The following is a 26,611-nucleotide window of genomic DNA, read 5'->3' as shown; positions in this document are numbered from 1 at the left end:
AACAAAATGACGACGATGATGAATTGGACAACGCTGTTGGTCCATTCACAGTTGCCTAGGAACTTCATATTACCGTGCACATTAACTCCCTATGATGGCATGGGAGATCCGAAAAACACGTTAAAAAATTTTGATCTATAATGATAGTAAACGGTGCTTCTGATCCTATTTTATGTCGTTATTTTTCTACTTTTTAGATGGTCTTGCACTTGATTGGTTTTCATCTTTGTCTGTAGATTCCATTTCATGCTTCCAGGAGCTATCCAAGCAATTCGAAGATCAGTTCGCTACATCTTCCATCTATTTACGTGACTCCGACTATTTGAACACTATCAAGTAAGGGCAACACGAAAGTTTAAAGGACTATATCACCCGCATCACCAAAGTGGCAATGAGCATCCCAAACCTCCATCCCAAGGTACATTTTACTACTAGAAATAGGACTTTTTCGGACGAATTTTGAGACGAAATTGAAATAAATTTTGAACAAATTAGAGACAAATTTTTTCTTTCAAACAAAATTGGGACAATTTTTTTTTGTCCCAAAAAGCCTTGTTGCTAATTTAAATTTTGTCTGAAATTTCGTCCGAAATTTTTTTCAGACGATTTTGTGACAGATTTTGAATAGGCATTTATCTGCTAGATTTCTAACTATTATGATGTATTTTAGATAAATTTCAGACATATTAGCCAACATAAAAACAATGTATTTCATACAAATTTCAAACAAAAAATATATTTTATTTCAGACAAATTTCTAACGAATTTAGTCAAATATAACAAATTTTTTTCGAACAAATTTTAGACAAATCAAATATTTCTTTTCAATTAAATTTTAGATAAATTTAATTTAAAAGAATTTACGTATTTGAAACAAATTTCATACAAAACAAAAAATTATTTTCGCATAAATTTTCTACAAATTTAATATAATATTTCAAATAATTTTCATACAAAATAATTTGCTATTTAATATATAAATATTTTAGAAAATAAATTGTATTCGATTTGCTTTCTATGTTAAGACCATCATAATCATTTTTTCATATTACATCATCGAAATTATAAACACATAATAAAGTCATGAAAAAGCTAATTACCATAAAAGGATTAAAAAATATTTATTATTAAAATACTTTTGTCCATAAATGTAATCAAACTAAAATAAGAAAAAAAATACTTAAACTAAAACAAAGAAAGCCTTTAAAAAGGTCAAATATCATGAATAAAATAAAATGTACTAACTAATTCACCTAAAACTTCCTTAATCTAAATCAGAAAAAACATATACTCCTGGCATCAATCACTTTTGTTATCATCCTCATCATCACTAAAGCCTGTCCCAAGCTCATCTTCCGTAGGATCAGACAAGGTTGAAGGAAGTGGGAGATTCAACTTTTTATACAAAGCATGAATTGTCTTTTCAGTAGAACCAATTCATTTCTGTTGAACTTTTAGTTGACGTCCTTGATCTTTTAACTTGTGCTCAGCATCTTTCAACTTAACCTTTTGCTCTTCATTGATCATTTCTTGCTCCTTTGCCTTTTCTTTCCACATGTGAAGTTCTTGCTCAATATTTAGATTGTCTTTGGATGTCTTTGAACAATTTCTGGAATCCATCTTTGAAGAGAGATCTAAACCAAAAGAACCTAAATCAAAAGCAGCTTTTTTTTTCCTTTGTCACAAACTTCGTTCCAAATAGTATAATCATTTGGTATATCTATGCCTTCCTTAGATGCCTCAACATCTTCCTCATTATCCAAGGATAAAGCTACTTGAAAAAGTTCTGTCTTTCGCTTTTTTAATTCACCCTACAAAACCAATTCATTTTAATCGCAACTAAATATGCCATGAACAAATAAGTGACAATTATAGGTGACATAATAAGTGGCTTTATAGGTGACAATTATAGGTGACATAACTATATAAGCATTGGACTCAGTTCTAATAGATAACATCCTTGAGCTGTTTCATACTAGCACACAAGCATATAAATTGCAGGTAAAGAAAAGAGCAAAGATTTAGAATAAGAATAATTAGGTGCAAAATGAGACCTACAGCATCAAAACATATAACTTTTAAGTTGGTTAGTTATGAACAAAATTTTAGCACAAAATTCTATAAAACTCTATCAAATAATAATTGCCTAGAAACCAAAATGTCCTTACGTTACATTCTACCAACATCAAATTCAAAGGATTTTATCATAATATATATAAAAGTACTTTCTACCTAGAGAGGTGAACTATATGTATCAAATGAAGCCCATGAAGCCACTTTAGATTTTTAGTTATACTCTTCTTATTAGTTCTTTTTGGTGCTTCTATAGGTCCTCTCATCACATTCACTTCCTCGTATAGTATATTCATTCATGCATTCCAAAATTCTAACCTGTACAACATTGAGCTTATTACACTGTTGGCCTTTCATACATTCAATTCCATACAAGATCTTAGGTCCTATAGCTATATAGCAAAATTTTTCCTGAACTTAAGATGACTTTCCTATATCTTTCATTAACAACACTCAAATCATCTCTTTATTTCATCCAACAGAGTACTATTATTTTTCTCCTTTAAGTAGATATCATGACAAGACACTCATTGAAATCACCTCACTGTCAAGATTGATAAGTATGTAGAGATGAGATCAGATCCAAATATAAATCTTAAAAATTTCGCAGAAGCTAGTCTTAGTTGCACTTGGACTCCACTTATACATTTTATTCAATACAAAAGAAATGATCAAACCTGCTAATTGGTATGCCTAAAAATCTTCCTTACTTTATACTTACCATATACATTGAATTATCCTTGAATATTGTATAATTATAACCTACTCCATTGTGAGTAAAATTTTGAATTAGGAGGATCTATAGGAATACTTCTACGAGGCTATATCATCACAATGTTACAATAACATTGCTTAACAATAGGTAAAACTACAATATATACCCCATTTCATGTTAATTCTGACATGACAATCCAAGGATCCTATATTAGCTCATTTAATATCAAAGCAAGAAAATCAACAACAATCCTTACAAGGCTGAGTAAAACTTCAAAGAATTAGAACAGAAACCCCCAAAAAATAGAAACCCTAACCTTTTGTAAAAAGGGAAGAAGCCCTGAGACAGTAGCATGTATGTAATATCTAAGTTGAGGATGGCGTGCTCACATACTCACAATAAATGTTGAACTTGCAAAGGACGCACAAAAAGAAGAGGAGGCACGAACAATCTAGCGAAGGGGCGGTGTCTGAGGCTGGCAGGGGCGCGGGTTCTGAGACCGGCAGAGGTGAACACATGCAAGTGGCAGAGCGGTTGTTCGCAAGTGAAGGCTGGGAGTGCGATTAACGATGGTGGAGGTGGTCTGAGGTGCGAGATTGGAGGCTGGAGTGGTGGATATCTGAGACCAGAGACAGGAGGCAGAGCACAAGCGGTGAAGCACCAGCGGCGAAGCACGAGTGGTAATGCACAGACAGAGGCAGAGCACGCAGAAGGAGCGTGAAGCACAATCGGCAATCACAGACCAGAGGCAGAGCACGCACAGAAGGAGGGAGAAGGAGATGAAGAACTAACCTGAAACGGTGAAACCAAAAGACGGTTTTGAAAAAAGGTTTGATTTTTGGCCAGGTAACCTAGCTGTGATATTAGTAAGGAGAAGGCACTCAAAAATTGAAATCCCCTGAAACTAAAAGGCGGTTTTGATAAAATTTTGATTTTTGGCGCAAAGTAAATAATAAGTGGTATTAAAATAATTATGTATATTTTAATTTTTTTAAATTAAAATTATATTTAATTTTTAATATCAAATTAAAAAAAGATAAAATTATAACAAAAATATAGTCAATAAATTATAGAATATGATATCTAAAAGATAAATATTTTAAAAAAATTATGTCTAATATTAATTTTAAAATATTTAAATTAAATCATATTCTTAAATATTTGTTATATAATAATCTAAAAAGATAAATATTTAGTAAAATTAATATTCGAAATTAAAAATTCTTTTTATATTAATAAATAATATAGATAAGATAAGATAAGATAAGATAACTACCTCAAATTATATAAACAGGAGTCAGAGACCCTTTAGTTACATTCCTCATTTCACACACATATATTTCATAAATTTATTCTGACTTGAGCGTCGAAATATCCTTGCTATTCCTCATTTTATTATTATTTATTATATTTATTTTTAAGTTTTTATATATGTGATTCTTTTAGATACACTTTATCTTAAATTTGTTACAAAATTAAATTTTAAATTATTATAACGTAAATAATTAAAAGAATAAATTAAAAAATAATAGACTAATTTAAAATATAAACAATATTTTTATACTAAATGTTAAAACTTTTCAACAAATATTTGAAATTCATTTGAAAACTGATGCACTTTCAAACAGAATTTAGAAATGATGTTATTTTTGTCCCAAATTTGTGGGAAAAAATTTTAGCTACTTCGAAGGGTTAGCTATAGTAAAAGCATTCAAGACTAATTATAGACAAATTTGGGATAGAATTAACATTTTTCAAAATGCGTCCCAAATCCGTCTGAAGTTATTACGCATATTCAGATGGAATACGGACGAATTATAGTTTTTGTCCAGAATGTGTTGCTAATTTGTATGAAAATTTTGGCGCCACAAAAAAAATTTGGCGCCAAAATTTGGGACAAAATTTAGACAAATTTAGGACAGAATATATTATTCCAATGTCCCCACTAAAAGTTGTTCAACATTTGTCTCAAATTTGTCCGAAATGAAAAAGTCATTCAGATGGAATAAATTTCGTTTGAAATTTTCGTCCGAAAAAACCCTTTTTCTAGTAGTATACATGCTATAAAGAGTGGACTCCGCCCCGAAAAGTTTCAAGAAACCATCATAGTGGCTAAACCCAAAACCTTGGCCGAGTTTCGAGGAAAGGCTAAAGGTCAAATGGAAATTGAAGAGTTACGCCAAGCTCAGAAATTCGAGAAGAATTAAAAAAATAAAGATGACGATAAAACTTGGGACAATAAGAAACCCTTTCGGTTGGCACTGCGTTATGACTCCTATACCCAGTTCAACACCAAAAGCGAGGAAATCATCAAGAAAATGCTAAATTGAAAGCTCATCATAAACCTCCTCGAAAGGTCGGAACCTACAAAGACACGAAGAATGTGGACAAAACGAAGTACTGTACTTTTCACCAGAAGCACGGACACACTACTGATGAGTGTCTCATAGCCAAAGACTTGCTTGAACACTTAGCTCGACAAGGGCATCTGGACAAATACATTGGTTGACACATCCAAAAATGGAACACACATCAATTTGACTTATCTTCTGCAGGTCAATCTTCTCGGGACAAGGAAAAAGCACTTGCAGCCCAGCCCAATCAACCCAGAGGTGTGATCAATTGCATATCTGGGGGGCTTCACTGGTGGAGGAGCATTAAGCTCTGCTCGCAAATGTACTTACTGAGCTATGCTCGCTGTAGAAAGCACCACCAATAATCATCAAGCTGTGCCACACTTTCCTTAAATGACATTCTAATCGATTTCAATTCAACCAAACTTAATTTAGATGACCCAGTTGTTATTTCTATTCAGCTGGGAGACCTAATAATTTGAAAAGTCTTGCTGGATCTAAGAAGTAGCACTGATGTTCTATTCTACTCCACATTTCAGAAGATGAAGTTGAGTGATAACATACTCCAGCCATCCACTGGATACCTGGTTGGATTTTCAGGCGAACGACTACCCGTGTTGGGTTTAGTTTGGTTACAAACCACACTCGGTGAGAATCCTCTAACAAAAATTTAGATGTTCAATACCTTGTGGTTGATTGTTTTAGTCCTTATAACTTAATACTTGGCTGACCTTTTCTAAATAAGTTTAGCGCAATTGTATCTACAATTCATCTCTGTGTGAAGTTTCATGTGCAAGATAACCTTGTTGCAACAATTCACAGTGACCACCGTGAAGCTCGGCATTGTTATAACACTAGTCTCAAAATGCCTAATCGAGCTATAGGTGCTCAAGTAAACGCCGTCTATAACTCGCTCGAGCTTCCCTCTTTAGCTGAGTTAGACCCACACACTGAGTTTCAAGATCGTCCTACCCCGATGGAGTAGTTGCAAAAAATCCATTTAACTGACGATTCAAACAAGTTTACTTTTGTAGGTTCAACTATGTAGGCTGATGAAAGGGAGAAAATCATCCAATTTCTCCAACAAAATGCTGACCTATTCGCTTGTATCCTTGCAGATATGCCAAGCATTGATCCTTCTGTAATATCTCATAAACTGGAAATTAAGTCATCAGTCCAACCTATCGCGCAGAAAAAGCGTAACCTTGGTTCCGAAAAGAAAACGACATCATTGGAGGAGACCAAAATGCTCATTGATGCCAATTTCATTCAAGAACTCCGGTTTACAACATGGTTAGCTAATATTGTCATGGTAAAGAAACATAATGGTAAATTGCGCATGTGCGTCAACTTTACTCATTTAAATAAAGCATGTCCTAAAAATGCATATCCTTTACCATCTATTGATGCTTTAGTTGACAATTCATCAAGCTATGTCACTTTAAGTTTTATGGATGCCTACTCTGGTTATAACGAGATCCTCATGCATCCATCAGACTAAGATAAAACTGCTTTCATAACTGAATACGGTCATTTTTGTTATAAAGTTATGCCCTTTGGCCTTAAGAACGCAAGAGCTGCTTACCAGAGACTTATGGACAACATGTTCGCCAAGCAAATTGGTCGGAACATCAAAGCCTACGTTGATGACATGGTTGCCAAAACCAAAGTCGGCAAATCTCACGTGGACGACCTTGAGGAGATCTCCGCACAAAGACGACCATACAACGTGAGGTTAAACCCTGAGAAATACGCCTTTAGCGTCTAAGGAGGTAAATTCCTCGGCTTTCTGCTGACAAGCCAAGATATAAAAGCCAATCCAAAAAAATACCAAGTTGTTTTAGACATGCAAAGTCCTCAAACAGACAAAGAAGTCCAACGATTAACAGGAAGACTCGCTACTTTATCAAGATTTTTGCCTTGTTCAGCTTGCAAATCTTTCTACTTTTTTCAATCACTGAAAAAGAAAAACAACTTCCAATGGGATGACGAATGTGAAACTGCTTTTTCAAACTTAAAAACTATTCTTTTAAAACCTCCCATTTTGCAAAAACCTGAACATGGAGAAGAGCTTTATCTTTATCTATCTATAACTGACTGGGCAATTAGTTTTGTTCTTATTATAGAAAGGGATAAGGTCCAACAACTTGTTTACTTCACCAAAAAATTGCTGCAAAATGCCGAGCTTCACTATCCGAAGATAGAAAAGCTCGCCCTTGCCTTAGTCTTCTCAACTAGGAGTCTTCGACCTTATTTCCAAAGTCATACCATTAATGTCCGAACTGACCAGCCGCTACGACAAGTGCTCACAAAACCAGAACTAGCTGGCCGATTAATAAAGTGGTCTATCGAATTATCCAAATTTGATATCAAATACCAATCCCGAGGCTCAATCAAATTACAATACCTTCCTGACTTTGTTGCCGAGTTTACTACTCCCAACTCCGATGATATGCCAGAAAAATGGGTACTATACGTCGATGGCGCTTCCAACCCTCAAGTGTCAAGGACAGGAATTCTTCTAGAGGACCCCAATGGAATAGTTTTGGAGTATTCTCTACGCTTCTCTTTCAAAGCCAACAACAATCAGGCTGAATATGAAGCACTCATTGCCAGCTTAAGGTTAGCCATCGAATTAAATATTTCTGCAATAAAGGTATACTGTGACTCTTTACTGGTAGTACAATAAGTAAATCAATCTTTTCAAGTAAAAGATCCCCTTTTAACAAAATACTTAGATGTTGTCAAAACGCTTCTAGCTCATTTTTCAAAATTTGAAATTCATCATATTCCCAAAGAACAAAATTACCGAGCCAACATCTTGTCAAAGCTCGCCAGTACACAATCACACACTGCTACTCTTTTACAATCCACTTTGATTACACCAAGCATCCATTCCATTAACATTTGCCACATTGCTGACAAAGATGATTGGCGATGGCCTTACATCCATTATCTCAAAACTGGAAATATTTCCTCTAAAATCACTAATTTAAAAAAATTCAAGAGACAAGCTTCATTCTTTACATTGTTAAATGATAACCTGTACAGGGGAGGCTATACTTGTCCCCTCTTAAAGTGTCTAAGCAGGTCAGAAGCCGATCTTTCCTTGGCTGAGATTCATGAAGGAATATGCAGCACACATATAGGAGCTTGGAGCTTATATATCCTCCAAAATTTTTCGAGCTGGGTTTTTTGACCGAGCTTATAGAGAGACTACCATTAAAAGGTGAAAACTTGCAACAATTGTTAAAAATACGCTCCAATAATACATGTATCAGCCGAACTATTGCATCACTTCGAGATAAGCTGGCCATTCTATCAATGGGGGATCAACATCCTCGATCCTTTTCCTATTGCACTAGGACAGGTAAAATTTTTAGTTGTGGCAATTGACTACTTTTCCAAATGGATTGAGGCACAACTACTGGCCAAAATTACTTCACAATAAATGAATTCTTTTGTTTGGAAACATATTATATGCAGATTTGGTATGCCTCATCATATTATTACTGATAATGGTCGTCAGTTTGTCGACCATAATTTCACATATTTTTTACAAAACTTAAAAATCAAACAATACCTGGCTTCTGTTGAATATCCACATACTAACGAATTGGCTGAAGTTGCTAACAAAGTTGTCCTACATGCTTTGAGAAAAAAACTGGATACTGCAAAAGGCTTTGGGTCGAGCTTATTCCAGAAATCCTATAGAATTGTAACACCACTACACACTCTAATACTAAAGAAACCCCGTTTTCTCTAGTCTACGGGTCTAAAGTGATGATTCCTTTGGAAATATTTCAATCCTCACTAAGAACACGAGCCACCGATCATGATGAAGCTTGGCGAATCGAACTAGATTTAGTTGAAGGAACCCAAGACATAGCCTCTGTCCATCACCGAGCAATGCAGCAAAACATAGCAAGGCAGTACAATCAGAAGGTCCATCCTCGCTCATTTCAAGTTGGCGATTTAGTACTCAGAAAAACTGAGCAAGCCAGATGACCTTCATCCTATGAGAAACTCGCCGCCAAATGGGAAGGCCCACTCAAAATCCTTGATGTCCTCGAAAAAGGAGCTTATAAGCTCGAATCGTTAGATGGTATCATGTTACCTAACTCTTGGAATATTTCTTCCTTAAAGCAATATTATAGCTAAAAGACAGGGACATGTTTGTACTCTTTTTCCTACTCACAAGATTTTTTTCCAAAAAGAATTTTTCTTGGAGAGGTTTTAACGAGGCAAACTTACATGAACCTTTGAAAATAAAGGTCGTATAATAAATCATTATGGCCAGAAAAATGTCGATCTATATCTATTATCTCTATTTTCCAATCTATATCAATCATTATCCGATCTATTCATATATATATATATATCAATCATTATCAGATTGGTATTAACTATCATCGTTTCTATATCAACTATCTTCCGAACTATGACTTTCAACAGTCAACAAATCAAATATCAAACAAGAAAAAACACTTATCCATTCGCGATAAATGTTCAATTCAAAGTCGCATCATTTACACATGCGCAATCAAACTTAATCATCAAATTACCAAACAAAGGTGACCTATCATGATATTTTTGCCCAACTAATCCACTTCTATCAAACCCGTCTCAGCAGCGAGGACCAATACATCGATGGAAATTTAAAACAAGCCATTCTCTAACTCAGATATCAAACAAAAGACTAGATATTCTCGCTCTACTATCAAATCCTTAACAAACATAAGGGACCAACATACCAACGGCAACTATTGCTTAAATCAAATACCAATCTATCAATTATTCAGATATATATCAAGCCAAATCCAAATAGTCCAAATCAGATCAATCTCAACACACTAACTATTTCAAATAAGCCAAAACAAACTTGGCAAAAGCCAAATCCATGACTATTCAACGATGATCATACCATGAAGTAGTCATTAAATATTACCAAAATAAAGTCAGTTCAAAGACTACCTATTAAAAATTCCAAAATGCCAAGATAAATTGGCAACAATTTAACATACAAAGCCTTTCAAAAGTTTTTAGAACAAACTGCAAAAACATCAATCTGCCAGGTTGTCATTCTCATCCTTGACAACATCCTCGTCATTTACCAAAACTCCATCTCAAACCACTTTGCTCGGATCCATCGTCGAGAAGTCAATCTCGGAGGTTAACATCTTCGCTTGAGTGACCGCATGCCCAAAACCTTCGGCAAAGGCATCTAAAATTTTTGTTTGCCTACTGTTCTCCAGGTTTTTCAATTTTATAGTCACCTCAATCATTTGAGTATTCATAGTACAGAGATCGATATCCCTCTTTTCAGCAACTCTGCTTCTTTTTCATAGATACTCTTAATAGTTTTCAGTTCTTATTCTTTCTCCAACAATTTCTTTTTAACCTCGGTTATAATATCATCTTTCTTACCCAAATTAATTTTCAGTGTGGCCAACTCATCAGTTTTCTCTGAAAGCTCCTTATGTTTCATCTCCCTACTTTGGCCAATGCTCGCCAAACAAAATCCAAGCACCTGAATGAACGAAATCTTATCAGCTAACCAATTTTTACAATATTTTATACACACAAATAATCAAATTATACCTATAGGTATTGATCAAATGCAACATCCCCAACCTCGTTTACCAAATTCATATCGAATGAGGACTGCAACGTCTCATCCGCAACAACCATGAAAGAAAAATTTTTATTCCATACCGAAGAACCATCACCATCCTCGGCAAAACCATGAAGCTTTTCTTGATTACTTACAAACGTAGCCAGCTCTTCCAAAGGAATTTCTTTCGACTTCTGATGAGCAGATAATTTATACGCTTTTTGGCATTGTTTTTAGTATGTTTTTAGTAGGATCTAGTTACTTTTAGGGATGTTTTCACTAGTTTTTATGTTAAATTTACATTTCTGGAATTTACTATGAGTTTGTGTGTTTTTCTGTGATTTCATGTATTTTCTGGCTGAAATTGAGGGACTTGAGCAGAAATCAGATTCAGAGGTTGAAGAAGGACTGCTGATGCTGTTGGATTCTGACCTCCCTGCACTCAAAGTGGATTTTCTGGAGCTACAGAACTCGAAATGGTGCGATTCTAATTGCGATGGAAAGTAGACATTCAGGGCTTTCCAGCAATATATAATAGTCCATACTTTGGCCAAGAATAGATGACGTAAACTGGCGTTCAACGCCAGCTTTCTGCCCAAATCTGGCGTCCAGCGCCAGAAAATGATCCAAAACCAGAGTTGAACGCCAGAAATGGATCAAAACCTGGCGTTCAACTCCACAAATGGCCTCTGCATGTGGAAAGTCAAAGCTCATCCCAAGCACACACCAAGTGGGCCCCGGAAGTGGATTTATGCATCAATTACTTACTTCTGTAAACCCTAGTAGCTAGTTTATTATAAATAGGACCTTTTACTATTGTATTAGGGATCTTTGATCAGTTGTATGCTATCTTAGATCACGTTTGAGGGCTGGCCTCTCGGCCATGCCTGGACTTTCACTTATGTATTTTTAACAGTAGAGTTTCTACACTCCATAGATTAAGGTGTGGAGCTCTGCTGTTCCTCAAAGATTAATGCAAAGTACTACTGTTTTCTATTCAATTTATCTTATTTCGCTTCTAAGATATTCATTCGTACTTCAATCTGAATGTGATGAACGTGACAATCATCATCATTCCCTATGAACGCGTGCCTGACAACCACTTCCGTTCTACCTTCGACTGAATGAGTATCTCTTAGATCTCTTAATCAGAATCTTCGTGGCGTAAGCTAGAATGATGGCGGCATTCAAGAGAATCCGGAAAGTCTAAACCTTGTCTGTGGTATTCCGAGTAGGATTCAATGAATGAATGACTGTGACGAGCTCCAAACTCGCGATTGCGGGGCGTTAGTGACAGACGCAAAAGGATAGTAAATCCTATTCCAGCATGATCGAGAATCGACAGATGAATAGCCGTGCCGTGACAGGGTGCGTTGACCATTTTCACTGAGAGGATAAGATGAAGCCATTGACAAGGGTGATGCCTCCAGACGATTAGCCGTGCCGTAACAGGGCATTGGATCATTTTCCCGAGAGATGACCGAAAGTAGCCATTGACAGTGGTGATGTATCACATAAAGCCAGCCATGGAAAGGAGTAAGACTGATTGGATGAAGATAGCAGGAAAGCAGAGGTTCAGAGGAACGAAAGCATCTCCATTCACTTATCTGAAATTCTCACCAATGAATTACATAAGTATTTCTATCCCTATTCTATTAATTATTATTCGAAAACACCATTATCAATTTATACCTGCCTAACTGAGATTTGCAAGGTGACCATAGCTTGCTTCATACCAACAATCTCCGTGGGATTCGACCCTTACTCACGTAAGGTATTACTTGGACGACCCAGTGCACTTGCTGGTCAGTTACACGGAGTTGTGAACCGTGGTTTTTGGCATCATGTTTTTGGCGCCATTTCCAGGGAAAGAAAGAGCAATGAACTTTACATAATTAAAGTGTAATCACGATTCCGCGTACCAAGTTTTTGGCGCCGTTGCCGGGGATTGTTCGAGTTTGGACAACTGACGGTTCATCTTGTTGCTCAGATTAGGTAATTTTCTTTTTGTTTTCTTTTCAAAAATTCTTCAAAAATCTTTCAAAAATTTTTCATCTGTTTTCGAAAAAAATAAAAATAAAAATAAAAATAAAAATGTTTTCAAAAATCTATTTGTCTTCAGAATTTTTAAGAATGAATTCTAGTGTTTCATGAAGCATGTTGAAGCCTGGCTGGCTGTAAAGCCATGTCTAATTCCTTTGGGAATGAGTATGTTGGGCGTGTCATGTCTGAGTTACGTACTAAAGCTTGGCTGGCTATTCAGCCATGCCTGACCTTTTGATTGGAGCTTTAGAGCATAAGATTCCTGGAATTCATATTAAAAATTTTGAATCCTTATTTTTCTCTTTTCTAAATAATTTTTGAAAAATATAAAATAAAAATTCAAAAAAATTCATAAAATCATAAAAATCAAAAATATTTTGTGTTTCTTGTTTGAGTCTTGAGTCATGTTATAAGTTTGGTGTCAATTGCATATGCATCTTGCATTTTTTTCGAAAATATCATGCGTTCATAGTATTCTTCATGATCTTCAAGTTGTTCTTGGTAAGTCTTCTTGTTTGATCTTTGCATTTGCATGTTTTGTGTCTTTTCTTGTTTTTCATATGCATTCTTGAATTCTTATTGTCTAAGCATTAAAGAATTCTAAGTTTGGTGTCTTGCATGTTTTCTTTGCATTAAAAATTTTTCAAAAATGTGTTCTTGATGTTCATCATGATCTTCATAGTGTTCTTGGTGTTCATCTTGACATTCATAGCATTCTTGCATGCATTCATTGTTTTGATTTAAAAATTTCATGCATTGCATAATTTTCATGTTTTTCTCTCTCATCATAAAAATTCAAAAATCAAAAAAATATCTTTCCCTCTTTTCTCTCATCAAATTCGAAAATTTGAGTTGACTTTTTTAAAAATTTTTAAAATCAAGTTGTTTCTTATGAGTCAAATCAAATTTTCAATTTGAAAATCTAATCTCTTTCAAAATATTTTTTTCAAAAATCAAATCTTTTTCAAATTTCTTAGTTATTTTCGAAAAATTCTAAAAATATTTTTCAAAAATCTTTTTCTTAATTTTATATCAAATTTTCGAAAATAACAATGACAATTAATGTTTTGATTCAAAAATTTCAAGTTTGTTACTTGCTTGTTAAGAAAGATTCAAACTTTAAGTTCTAGAATCATATCTTGTGATTTCTTGTGAATCAAGTCATTAATTGTGATTTTAAAAATTAAATCTTTTTCAAAAACTAATTTCTATCATATCTTTTCAAAAATATCTTCTTATCTTATCTTTTTCAAAATATGATTTCAAAATATCTTTTCTAACTTCCTAACTTCTTATCTTTTCAAAAATTTGTTTCAACTAACTAACTAACTTTTTGTTTATTTCTTATCTTTTTCAAAACCACCTAACTAACTCTCTCTCTCTCATTTTCGAAAATATCTTCCCCCTTTTTCAAAATTTCTTTTTTAATTTATTAATTATTTCAATTTTTTAATCTTAATTTTCGAAAATTACTAACATTTTTCAAAAATCACTAACTCTTTTTCAAAAATTATTTTCGAAAATTCCTTCTCTCTCATCTCCTTCTATTTATTTATTCATCTACTAACATCTCATCTCACATCTCTACCCTCCTCACAGTTGTGTTTCTTCCATTACATTATATTCTTTATCTCCCTCTTTTCTTCCACTCACAAAGGGATCCCTATACTGTGACATAGAGAATTCCTCTTCTTTTCTTTTTCTCTCCTCTTTCTTATGAGCAGGGATAGAGAAAAAGGCATTCTTATTGAAGCTGATCCAGAACCTGAAAGGACTCTGAAGAGAAGATTAAGAGAAGCTAAATTACAACAATCCAGAGACAACTTGATTGAAAATTTCGAACAAGTAAAGGAGATGGCAGCCGAACCCAACAACAATGCAAGGAGGATGCTTGGTGACTTTACTGCACCTAATTCCAATTTACATGGAAGAAGCATCTTCATTCCTGCCATTGGAGCAAACAACTTTGAGCTGAAACCTCAATTAGTTTCTCTGATGCAGCAGAACTGCAAGTTTCATGGACTTCCATCTGAAGATCCTTTTCAGTTCTTAACTGAATTCTTGCAGATATGTGATACTGTTAAGACTAATGGAGTAGATCCTGAAGTCTACAGGCTCATGCTTTTCCCTTTTGCTGTAAGAGACAGAGCTAGAGTGTGGTTGGATTCTCAACCTAAGGATAGCCTGAACTCTTGGGATAAGCTGGTCAAGGCTTTCTTAGCCAAGTTCTTTCCTCCTCAAAAGCTGAGCAAGCTTAGAGTGGGTGTTCAAACCTTCAGACAGAAAGAAGGTGAATCCCTCTATGAAGCTTGGGAGAGATACAAAGGACTAACCAAAAAGTGTCCTTCTGACATGCTTTCAGAATGGACCATCCTGGATATATTCTATGATGGTTTATCTGAGTTATCAAAGATTTCATTGGATACTTCTGCAGGTGGATCCATTCACCTAAAGAAAATGCCTGCAGAAGCTCAAGAACTCATTGATATGATTGCAAATAACCAGTTCATGTACACTTCTAAAAGGAATCCTGTGAATAATGGGACGCCTATGAAGAAGGGAGTTCTTGAGATTGATACTCTGAACGCCATATTGGCTCAGAATAAAATATTGACTCAGCAAGTCAATATGATTTCTCAGAGTCTGAATGGAATGCAAGCTGCATCCAACAGTACTCAAGAGGCATCTTCTGAAGAAGAAGCTTATGATCCTGAGAACCCTGCAATAGCAGAGGTGAATTACTTAGGTGAACCTTATGGAAACACCTATAACTCATCATGGAGAAATCATCCCAATTTCTCATGGAAGGATCAAAAGCCTCAACAAGGTTTTAATAATGGTGGAAGAAATAGGTTTAACAATAATAAACCTTTTCCACCATCCACTCAGCAACAGACAGAGAACTCTGAACAAAATACTTCTAATTTGGCAAACTTAGTCTCTGATCTGTCCAAGGCCACTGTGAGTTTCATGAATGAAACAAGATCTTCCATTAGAAATTTGGAAGTACAAGTGGGCCAGCTGAGTAAAATGATTACTGAAATCCCTCCCAGTACTCTCCCAAGCAATACAGAAGAGAATCCAAAAGGAGAGTGCAAGGCCATTGACATAAGCAAAATGTCCAAACCCAATGAGGGAGAGGAGGACGTGAATCCCAAGGAGGAAGACCTCCTGGGACGTCCAGTGACCAATAAGGAGCTTCCCTCTGAGGAACCAAAGGACTCTGAGGCTCATCTAGAGACCATAGAGATTCCATTGAACCTCCTTATGCCCTTCATGAGCTCTGATGAATATTCCTCTTCTGAAGAGAATGAGGATGTTACAGAAGAGCAAACTACCAAGTTTCTTGGTGCAATCATGAAGCTGAATGCCAAATTATTTGGCATTGATACTTGGGAAGTTAAACCTCCCTTGTTCATCAATGAACTAAGTGATCTGGATCAACTGACATTGCCTCAGAAGAGACAGGATCCTGGAAAGTTCATAATACCTTGTACTATAGGCACCATGATCTTTAAGGCTCTGTGTGACCTTGGTTCAGGGATAAACCTCATGCCCCTCTCTGTAATAGAGAAACTGGGAATTTATGGGGTGCAAGCTGCTAAAATCTCATTAGAGATGGCAGACAACTCAAGAAAACAGGCATAGGGACAAGTAGAGGACGTGTTAGTAAAGGTTGAAGGCCTTTACATCCCTGCTGATTTCATAGTCCTGGATACTGGAAAGGAAGAGGATGAATCCATCATCTTAGGAAGACCTTTCCTGGCCACAGCAAGAGCTGTGATTGATGTTGACAGAGGTGAACTAGTCCTTCAATAGAATGAGGACTCCCTTGTGTTTTCAACTCAAGGATCTCTCTCTGCATCCATAGAGAGGAAGCAGAAAAAGCTTCTCTCAAAGCAGAGTCAACCAAAGCCCCCACAGTCAAACTCTAAGTTTGGTGTTGGGAGGCCACAACCAAACTCTAAGTTTGGTGTTGAACTCCCATATCCAAACTCTAAGTTTGGTGTTGAGGAGTCTCAACAAAGCTCTGCATATCTGTGAGGCTCCATGAGAGCCCACTATCAAGCTATTGACATTAAAGAAGCGCTTGTTGGGAGGCAACCCAATGTTTATTTATCTAATTCTATTATTCTTGTTTTTCATGTTTTATTAGGTTCATGATCATGTGGAGTCACAAAATAAACAAAAAAATTGAAAACGGAATCAAAAACAGCAGAAGAAAAATCACACCCTGGAGGAGCATCTGTCTGGCGTTCAGCGCCAGAACAGAGCATGATTCTGGCGCTGAACGCCCAAAATGGGCAGCTTCTGGGCGCTGAACGCCAGAACAGGCATGGTTCTGGCGTTCAACGCCAGAAATGGCTAGTAATTGGGCGTTGAACGCCCAAAATGGGCACCAACCTGGCGCTGAACGCCCAGAGTTGTGTGCAAGGGCATTTTACATGCCTAATGGGTGCAGGGATGTAAATCCTTGACACCTCCGGATCTGTGGACACCACAGGATCACCTCAAGATCTGTGAATACCACAGGATCATCTCAGGATCTGTGAATCCCACAGGATCCCCACCCACCTCACCCTCTCTCTCTCCATTCATGATCACCCCTTCTGTTTTCCATTCACCACTCACATCCATACACACATCCCTCCATCTCCTCCATATTTTCTTTTTCTTCTTCTTCTATTATTCTTTCTTCTTTTGCTCGAGGACGAGCAACTTTCTAAGTTTGGTGTGGTAAAAGCATAGCTTTTTTGGTTTTTTATAACCATTAATGGCACCTAAGGCCAGAGAAACCTCAAGAAAGAGGAAAGGGAAGACAATTGCTTCCACCTCTGAGCCATGGGAGATGGAAAGATTCATCTCACAAGCCGATCACTAAGAAAAGGATGGAACAAACAAGAGAGCATATTCATGGATCTCAACAGGCACATGAAGAAGCTCATCATTAAGAAATCCCTGAGATACCTCAAGGGATGCACCTTCCTCCACATAACTTTTGGGAGCAAACCAACACCTCCCTAGAAGAATTAAGTTCCAATGTGGGACAACTAAGGGTGGAACATCAAGAACACTCCATATTCCTTCATGAAATAAGAGAAGATCAAAAAAAGTAATGAGGGAGGAGCAACAAAGACAAGGAAGAGACATAGAAGAGCTCAAGGACATCATTGGATCCTCAAGAAGGAAACGCCACCATCACTAAGGTGGATTCATTCCTTGTTCTTATTTCTTCTGTTTTTCGTTTTCTATGTTATGTGCTTATCCATGTTTGTATCTTCATTACATGATCATTAGTAGTTAGTAACTTTGTCTTAAAGATATGAATGTCCTATGAATCCATCACCTCTCTTAAAAGAAAAATGTTTTAATTCAAAAGAACAAGAAGTACATGAGTTTCGAATTTATCCTTGAACTTAGTTTAATTATATTGATGTGGTGACAATGCTTCTTGTTTTCTGAATGTATGCTTGAACAGTGCATATGTCTTTTGAAGTTGTTGTTTAAGAATGTTAAATATGTTGGCTCTTGAAAGAATGATGACTAGGAGACATGTTATTTGATAATCTGAAAAATCATAAAAATGATTCTTGAAGGAAGAAAAAGCAGCAAAGAACAAAGCTTGCAGAAAAAAAAAATAAAAATAAAAATAATAGGCGAAAAAAATATAGAAAGAAAAAGCAAGCAGAAAAAGCCAAAGCTCTTAAAACCAAGAGGCAAGAGCAAAAAGCCAATAACCCTTAAAACCAAAAGGCAAGGGCAAATAAAAAGGATCCCAAGGCTTTGAGCATTAGTGGATAGGAGGGCCTAAAGGAATAAAATCCCGGTCTAAGCGGCTAAACCAAGCTGTCCCTAACCATGTGCTTGTGGCGTGTAGGTGTCAAGTGAAAACTTGAGACTGAGCGGTTAAAGTCAAGGTCCAAAGCAAAAAAAAAAAAGAGTGTGCTTAAGAACCTTGGACACCTCTAATTGGGGACTTTAGCAAAGCTGAGTCACAATCTGAAAAGGTTCACCCAATTATGTGTCTGTGGCATTTATGTATCCGGTGGTAATACTGGAAAACAAAGTGCTTAGGGCCACGGCCAAGACTCATAAAAAGCTGTGTTCAAGAATCATCATACTGAACTAGGAGAATCAATAACACTATCTGAACTCTGAGTTCCTATAGATGCCAATCATTCTGAACCTCAATGGATAAAGTGAGATGCCAAAACTATTCAAGAGGCAAAAAGCTATAAGTCCCGCTCATTTGATTGGAGCTATGTTTCATTGATAGTTTGGAATTTATAGTATATTCTCTTCTTTTTATCCTATTTGATTTTCAGTTGCTTGGGGACAAGCAACAATTTAAGTTTGGTGTTGTGATGAGCGGATAATTTATACGCTTTTTGGCAATGTTTTTAGTATGTTTTTAGTAGGATCTAGTTACTTTTAGGGATGTTTTCATTAGTTTTTATGTTAAATTTACATTTCTGGACTTTACTATGAGTTTGTGTGTTTTTCTATGATTTTAGGTATTTTCTGGCTGAAATTGAGGGACTTGAGCAGAAATCAGATTCAGAGGTTGAAGAAGGACTGCTGATGCTGTTGGATTCTGACCTCCCTGCACTCAAAGTGGATTTTCTGGAGCTACAGAACTCGAAATGGCGCGCTTCCAATTGCGTTGGAAAGTAGACATCCAGAGCTTTTCAGAAATATATAATAGTCCATACTTTGGCCAAGAATAGACGACGTAAACTGGCGTTCAACGCCAGCTTTCTGCCCAAATCTGGCGTCCAGCGCCAGAAAAGGATCCAAAACCAGAGTTGAACGCCAGAAATGGATCAAAACCTGGCGTTCAACTCCACAAATGGCCTCTGCACGTGGAAAGTCAAAGCTCATCCCAAGCACACACCAAGTGGGCCCCGGAAGTGGATTTATGCATCAATTACTTACTTCTGTAAACCCTAGTAGCTAGTTTATTATAAATAGGACCTTTTACTATTGTATTAGGGATCTTTGATCAGTTGTATGCTATCTTAGATCACGTTTGAGGGCTGGCCTCTCGGCCATGCCTGGACTTTCACTTATGTATTTTTAACAGTAGAGTTTCTACACTCCATAGATTAAGGTGTGGAGCTCTGCTGTTCCTCAAAGATTAATGCAAAGTACTACTGTTTTCTATTCAATTTATCTTATTTCGCTTCTAAGATATTCATTCGTACTTCAATCTGAATGTGATGAACGTGACAATCATCATCATTCCCTATGAACGCGTGCCTGACAACCACTTCCGTTCTACCTTCGACTGAATGAGTATCTCTTAGATCTCTTAATCAGAATCTTCGTGGCGTAAGCTAGAATGATGGCGGCATTTAAGAGAATCCGGAAAGTCTAAACCTTGTCTGTGGTATTCCGAGTAGGATTCAATAAATGAATGACTGTGACGAGCTCCAAACTCGCGATTGCGGGGCGTTAGTGACAGACGCAAAAGGATAGTAAATCCTATTCCAGCATGATCAAGAACCGACAGATGAATAGCCGTGCCGTGACAGGGTGCGTTGACCATTTTCACTGAGAGGATAAGATGAAGCCATTGACAAGGGTGATGCCTCCAGACGATTAGCCGTGCCGTGACAGGGCATTGGATCATTTTCCCGAGAGATGACCGAAAGTAGCCATTGACAGTGGTGATGTATCACATAAAGCCAGCCATGGAAAGGAGTAAGACTGATTGGATGAAGATAGCAGGAAAGTAGAGGTTCAGAGGAACGAAAGCATCTCCATTCGCTTATCTGAAATTCTCACCAATGAATTACATAAGTATTTCTATCCCTTTTCTATTAATTATTATTCGAAAACACCATTATCAATTTATACCTGCCTAACTGAGATTTGCAAGGTGACCATAGCTTGCTTCATACCAACAATCTCCGTGGGATTCGACCCTTACTCACGTAAGGTATTACTTGGACGACCCAGTGCACTTGCTGGTCAGTTACACGGAGTTGTGAACCGTGGTTTTTGGCATCATGTTTTTGGCGCCATTTCCAGAGAAAGAAAGAGCAATGAACTTTACATAATTAAAGTGTAATCACGATTCCGCGTACCAACTTCTCCACTAAGTCATCAGACGCATCAATATCAATAAGGTCAAATTTCCTCTTTTCGAAAATATTTTTCTTCCTCCCTCGACTTGGCTGATTGACCTCCCCATCACCATCTCCTTTTCTGGGGTTTAAGGATGAACCTTCTTTTTCCAAATTTTTCGTCTTGAGCTGAACTCTCAAGCTTGTAGCAGACACACCTGAATATGTTTCAGCTACAAAAGAAAAACACATTAATATTGGGATATGACATATTTCTACATACACAAACACTTCCTATCAAACCTTACCAAGATATTTCACCAGTGACATCTTGTCCTCTTCTCACGGAAGCAAATCAAAAACAAAAATTAACTCTTCTTTACTAACAGCACCCAATAGATAGTCAATTATACATTCATTCCTCGGACTTATTTTCTCAGGACCCAGAATATATTGTGGTTGTGAACACCACCAGAGAGAAAACTTCTTGCCGAGGTTTTCATCAATATAAAATGCAAAACATTCCTCAACCAATTTTATTTTAAAAAATATTTCTTTGAAATCTTTGAACTACGATTTATAAAGTTTGAAAACCGTAAAACCAGGCGAGCTGTTTAAATTTACCCAAACCCCTTTTCAAACCCATTTCGCCTGAAACATTAAGAAAAACAACTCTAATGAAGGTTTTACTTCCAAACAGTCCATCAATATTTCAAAACACCTAAAAAAGTCCAACCATTTGGGTGTAACTACAATGGAGTGCAATTTAACTACTTCAAATCGTTACACTCAAAGTCTGTAAACGGAAGCTTCACCCGAATCTGTTCCAAAACACAACTATACATATAAAGATACTCAAAATGATTTTGTCTATGAAAGACACGCTCAGCCCTCGTGCATAGCAACAATTCTATCCGAACCCCAGACCTCACTATCTTTGAAGTATCTAATTCATCCACACTACCCTTATCAACAAAGAGAGACCCATGAACCTTCACATTCTCACTCACCCAATTATACGACTCATCATCATCATCAACTTTCTGCCAACCTTTCCCCCTTTTTCTCACCGATTGTTACCCAAGAACAGAAAGAAAGAAAGCAAGTGGACAGAATTAGAAAAAGAAATGAGAGTGAACTAACCTCTTTTACTCATCTCTTAATCTTCAAAAACACGTTTCAACAAAACTGAACTTGCTTTAATGAAAACTTCCAGGATTTCAAAAAGCTTTAGCAAACATTTAATAAAACCTTTTCAGTTCCAAACATATCGCAGACGTTGTGTCTCCAAAAAAAAATCAACGGTAATAAATCTCATTGGAAACTATACACACCTTTTAATTAATGACAAGACCTTTTTTTTCTTTTTTCCAAGAAAATTAAACGGTTGCATTTAATTGTTCCAAAATTTATTTTAATAAAACATGTTGAATTGGGAGCTCCATACCCTTATCAAAACGTCGAGTTATAACTCAATAGAAGCTTAACCTGTTTCATCAAAACACCACCAGGTTAAGCTTGGGGGATGTGATACGACCTTTATACATCGGTTACAAGTTATAACTCAACCATGAACGTTATATATCAGCTGTCAATAACTGACATTCAGACGAGTATCAAAACGTCAGGTATGCTATTACTCTCTGCTTAAAACATCATTATTCAGAGACACAACGGTTACTTTTTATTTTCAGATATAAAGAAAATGGTAAAAAAAGATTGTTCTATTCATTGCATTCTACAAAACCTATTACTCACTTATTGATTTAAGCGTCGGAGTGCTTTTTGCAGGTACTCATTCCATTGTTCTCTCATTGTCGACGGATACCTCATCTTGACGGAGAGCTCACAAATATTCACCAGTAAACGAACTATACACCGACCAATCATTATTATTATTATTATTATTATTATTATTATTATTAGCTACAAGTACCCTTTTTGTAGTTAGTTTAGTAGATGAAGAGACACACACTTAAGGGTAAGGTTATGTTTGTTTATTATTTTAGAATAATAAGAAACACATATACAACAATCAAATACAGCCTAAATGATCATAGGGTGACATGCAAAACAGAACGGAAAAACACGTATAGCTAATTAAATAATTAAGCTCACAAGAAGAAGCATCCAACATAATAGTGGGTAGCACTTATATATGTGGTGCGTCATCTATACTCAAATATGAGAGTGTATAAAAGCAATTAAACAGATTTTATGCCCTGTAATATATATTTTCTCTATTGTTTTCATAAATAATGTTATAGAGGACAAAATAGGCATTTCACTGTTTTGCAAGACGATTCACTATATATACTTGATCGATTGTGCTAAAATAATAATTATTTAAAATTATTTTATTTAGCTTAATATTCATAGTTTTATTATGCATATAATATCTATAATTATATATTTATTATATCTAAAAATTATCAAATTATTCTAAGAATAATTAAAGACTGAAAAATGAAAAAACTTAATACAAAATAAAATAATTTTAGATTATTTTAAATTTTTTTTAATATCTCTCAAATATTTTTGTATTTGATTTTGGTTGTCATTTAAAGTTTGGAATTTGTACCATAACGTGACATACATATGAAGTGATGAAAAAGCGTAGCTTATATTCATATTGGAATTTTTTTTTTTAGACTAAGAATAGAAGTATAATTAGAAAACAGTTACAAATTATACATAAAATAATGAGAATAATAGATATTTTTTACAAAAAATTCGGTCAAATTAAATTGAGATATAGTTGCTAGCGCTATAGTCAATATAAAATTGAGTGCGTCTCTTTTCTACAGTAAGTGTCATTGAATAGACAAAATTTAGTGCACAAATAAGTGTTCCCCCTTGTTGAAATGTTGGCCATACCCTTTGAACAATATTAGCCGAGGTATTCAATTCTGTAAGGTACAATGTCTCTACCCGATATAACATAGTTCATGTGCTGAAATTCATAGCTAAGTTAGTTCATTAGTTAAAAATAGGCTTTTGAGATCCTCAGAGGAAGGAGCATGTGTTTGTTGCCATGGGTGAAAAGGTTGAAAATTTGGAAGATTGTTATAATATCAGTGGATCTTTCATTCCCACTTTAGAAATATATTGGAGCGAAAGATGATGTCAAATGATTTAATTTTTTTTTCAGGAAAAATTCATTTTTTTAATATGGTGGTTTAATTTGAAAATATGAAGTGTTATTTTTAAACTTACAATTAATTTGTCATTAATTTATTCACACCACTTATTCACATAATTAACTCAACAATAATATAATATAAGTTTAGTATAATTTTCTATCAACAAAAACATAGTAATAGAACAACTATTTTCAAAAAGTATCCTGTTACACTAGAATTTTTCAAAAAAATATTTTGCTAGAATTTTGAGGTTAATCCTTTTTAAAATTTTTGTGAGTGAGTCTCATACAAATTAATAATGACAACATCTACTGCATCTCAGGCAGGGACGGACCCATAAATGTTATTATAGGGGGTCAATAATATATATAATATAAAAAAATATATGTAAATAAATTATAATGTAAGATGTATTATAAAAATATACAGATAGAGAATATATATTTAAAGTATAAAAAATGTGTACTTTTTACTAACGAAGTGGTACACGTCGATTCTTCATATCATAAAATTTATCGATAATAGAATCTGTGTCAATTTTTTTAGCAATCTTCTTCTCAATGTAATCAAAAGACAATTAGCAAGCAATTCATCTTCTATTTTGTTTCTGATTCTATTCTTCACAATATTCATAGCTGAAAAAGATCTCTCAGTTGTAGCAGTTGAAACAGGGAGAGTTAATACCAAGCGAATCAAACGATCAATCAAAGGATATGTTAAAGACTTTCCTGTCTTCGTTAATCCTTGACATAACTCCGAAATTGTGCACAAGTTAGTTAATTCAACATGATTAGGAACATCAAGTTCATAATGTTGAGCTTGCATTCTAATGTGAAATTTCTCTTGGTCACTGAAGTCACCTGGATAAAACCGTTCTACTAATTCAAATACTTTGTTGACACTGAAGAATTTATAATTATCTCTGGGATCTAAAGTTGAACTTAAAGTAAGCAATTCCACCATATTATCGTTGAATCTTCCATTAAGCTCTTGCAATTGTGTATCAATTACAGCCAGAAATAAATTAACACGGTAATGATGCTCCACTGAAATTTGATCAACAATTTTGCGAGTTCGGCCTCTTCTAGGAATATGCAATGCATTCATATCAGGAACTTCAACTTCATGTTTCTCACAAAATAGTATAACTTCTTTTATGAAAGCCTCCCAACTTGATTCTCTCATTCTTTGGATTAAAGTCTTGGTAGTAGAAACCAGAGTTAAAGCATTCAATATGTCTTGATTTTTTTGTTGCAAAGCTTGACAAAGATCATGACTAACTTCCAAAATATTTCTCATCAAATGCAAAACAAAGACAAATTCAAAGGATGTGATAGCATCATAAGCAGCACTAGCATCACCACGAGTGGAGAAATTACCTTCTTCGGTGCTTTTTTCAAGAACTTCACAAGTAGCATCAAACATGCATAACAAGCTACGTACAAAATTCAAATGAGACCCCCATCTAGTATCTCCAGCTCTTTGCAAAGTACCAATTTGATTAAGTCCACTACCTGTCACAATTTGATCATTGGCAATTAAGTTTGCAACATTATTTGCTTGAGCAACCCTTAACTGATCATGACGTTTAGGAGAAACAGTCACAACATTCACAATTAGTGTAAGTTTTGAAAAGAATTGATGAACATAGCAAACTTCTTTAGCTGCAGAAACAAGTGCTAATTGTAATCGATGAGCAAGACAATGAATGTAATAAGCAAAAGGACAATCTTTTAAAAATAGAGCTTGCAATCCATTCCATTCACCACGCATATTACTAGCTCCATCGTACCCTTGTCCCCTAAGATTTTGGACATCAAGATTATGACAAGAAAGAACTGATGAAATTTCTGTTTTCAATGTCAAAGAACATGTATCAGAAACATGTATAAGATCAAAAAATCTTTCTTGAATACAACCGTGCTTGTCTACAAATCTCAAAACCACAGACATTTGTTCTCGGTTGGACTCATCTCTTGCTTCATCAATAATTATACAAAATTTAGAATCACCAATTTCTTCTCGAATTGTTGAACGCATTTTTCTAGCAAAGATATGTAATATATCTTTCTGAACACCGGGAGATATATATTGAGCATTTCCAGGAGCATTTTCAAGAACAACATTATTAACATTCTGATTACAGTAAGCTAAAAACTTAATTAACTCAATAAAATTTCCCATATTCAAAGATCCAGGACTTTTATCATCGCCTCTAAATGCACATGCTTGAAATGCAAGCCATCGAATAGCATTAATAGATGTCTTCAACCTTAAACGGTTATTTGCAATAGTTTCATCACTATGCCTATCAAGAACTTTGTCTATATGCTTAGATTGAGCCATTAAATCATCACAAGATTTCACACATAAATTATGGGGAGAATTAGGAATAGAACCCTCGTGACATACAAATGCACAATTTACCCCATTGTTTACTTTCTTCTAATTACTAAATCCTAACTCTGAAAATATATTTTTTCCATCATTGCGAGCACCATAATGTTTACTAAACAAGTAGCAAGGCAAACAATAAGCAGCATCTTTTTCTGGTGAATATTCTAACCAACTTGAAAATTTTTTAAACCAAGAAGATTGAA

At 35.4% G+C, this 26,611-nt stretch overlaps 1 protein-coding gene and 1 non-coding gene across 2 annotated transcripts; both read right to left on the bottom strand.

The window, feature by feature from the left end:
- Positions 1 to 10,513: 10,513 nt before the first annotated feature.
- On the bottom strand, positions 10,514 to 26,357 carry LOC112786090 (uncharacterized). Its single transcript, XM_025829510.1, has 3 exons — positions 24,696 to 26,357; positions 10,786 to 10,950; positions 10,514 to 10,672 (listed from the first exon to the last, which is right to left on the bottom strand). The coding sequence occupies exons 1-3, from the start codon at positions 26,355 to 26,357 to the stop codon at positions 10,514 to 10,516; spliced, it is 1,986 nt and encodes a 661-aa protein (XP_025685295.1).
- LOC112788743 (small nucleolar RNA R71) lies at positions 15,050 to 15,157 on the bottom strand. Its single transcript, XR_003196093.1, has one exon. It is a non-coding gene; the product is annotated as a small nucleolar RNA R71 (small nucleolar RNA).
- Positions 26,358 to 26,611: the final 254 nt, after the last annotated feature.

Source organism: Arachis hypogaea, chromosome 20, assembly GCF_003086295.3.
Source record: "Arachis hypogaea cultivar Tifrunner chromosome 20, arahy.Tifrunner.gnm2.J5K5, whole genome shotgun sequence".
Taxonomy (NCBI): Eukaryota; Viridiplantae; Streptophyta; class Magnoliopsida; order Fabales; family Fabaceae; genus Arachis; species Arachis hypogaea.
Note: the sequence above shows the minus strand (reverse complement) of the source record. Positions and strands in the feature narration are given on the sequence as shown.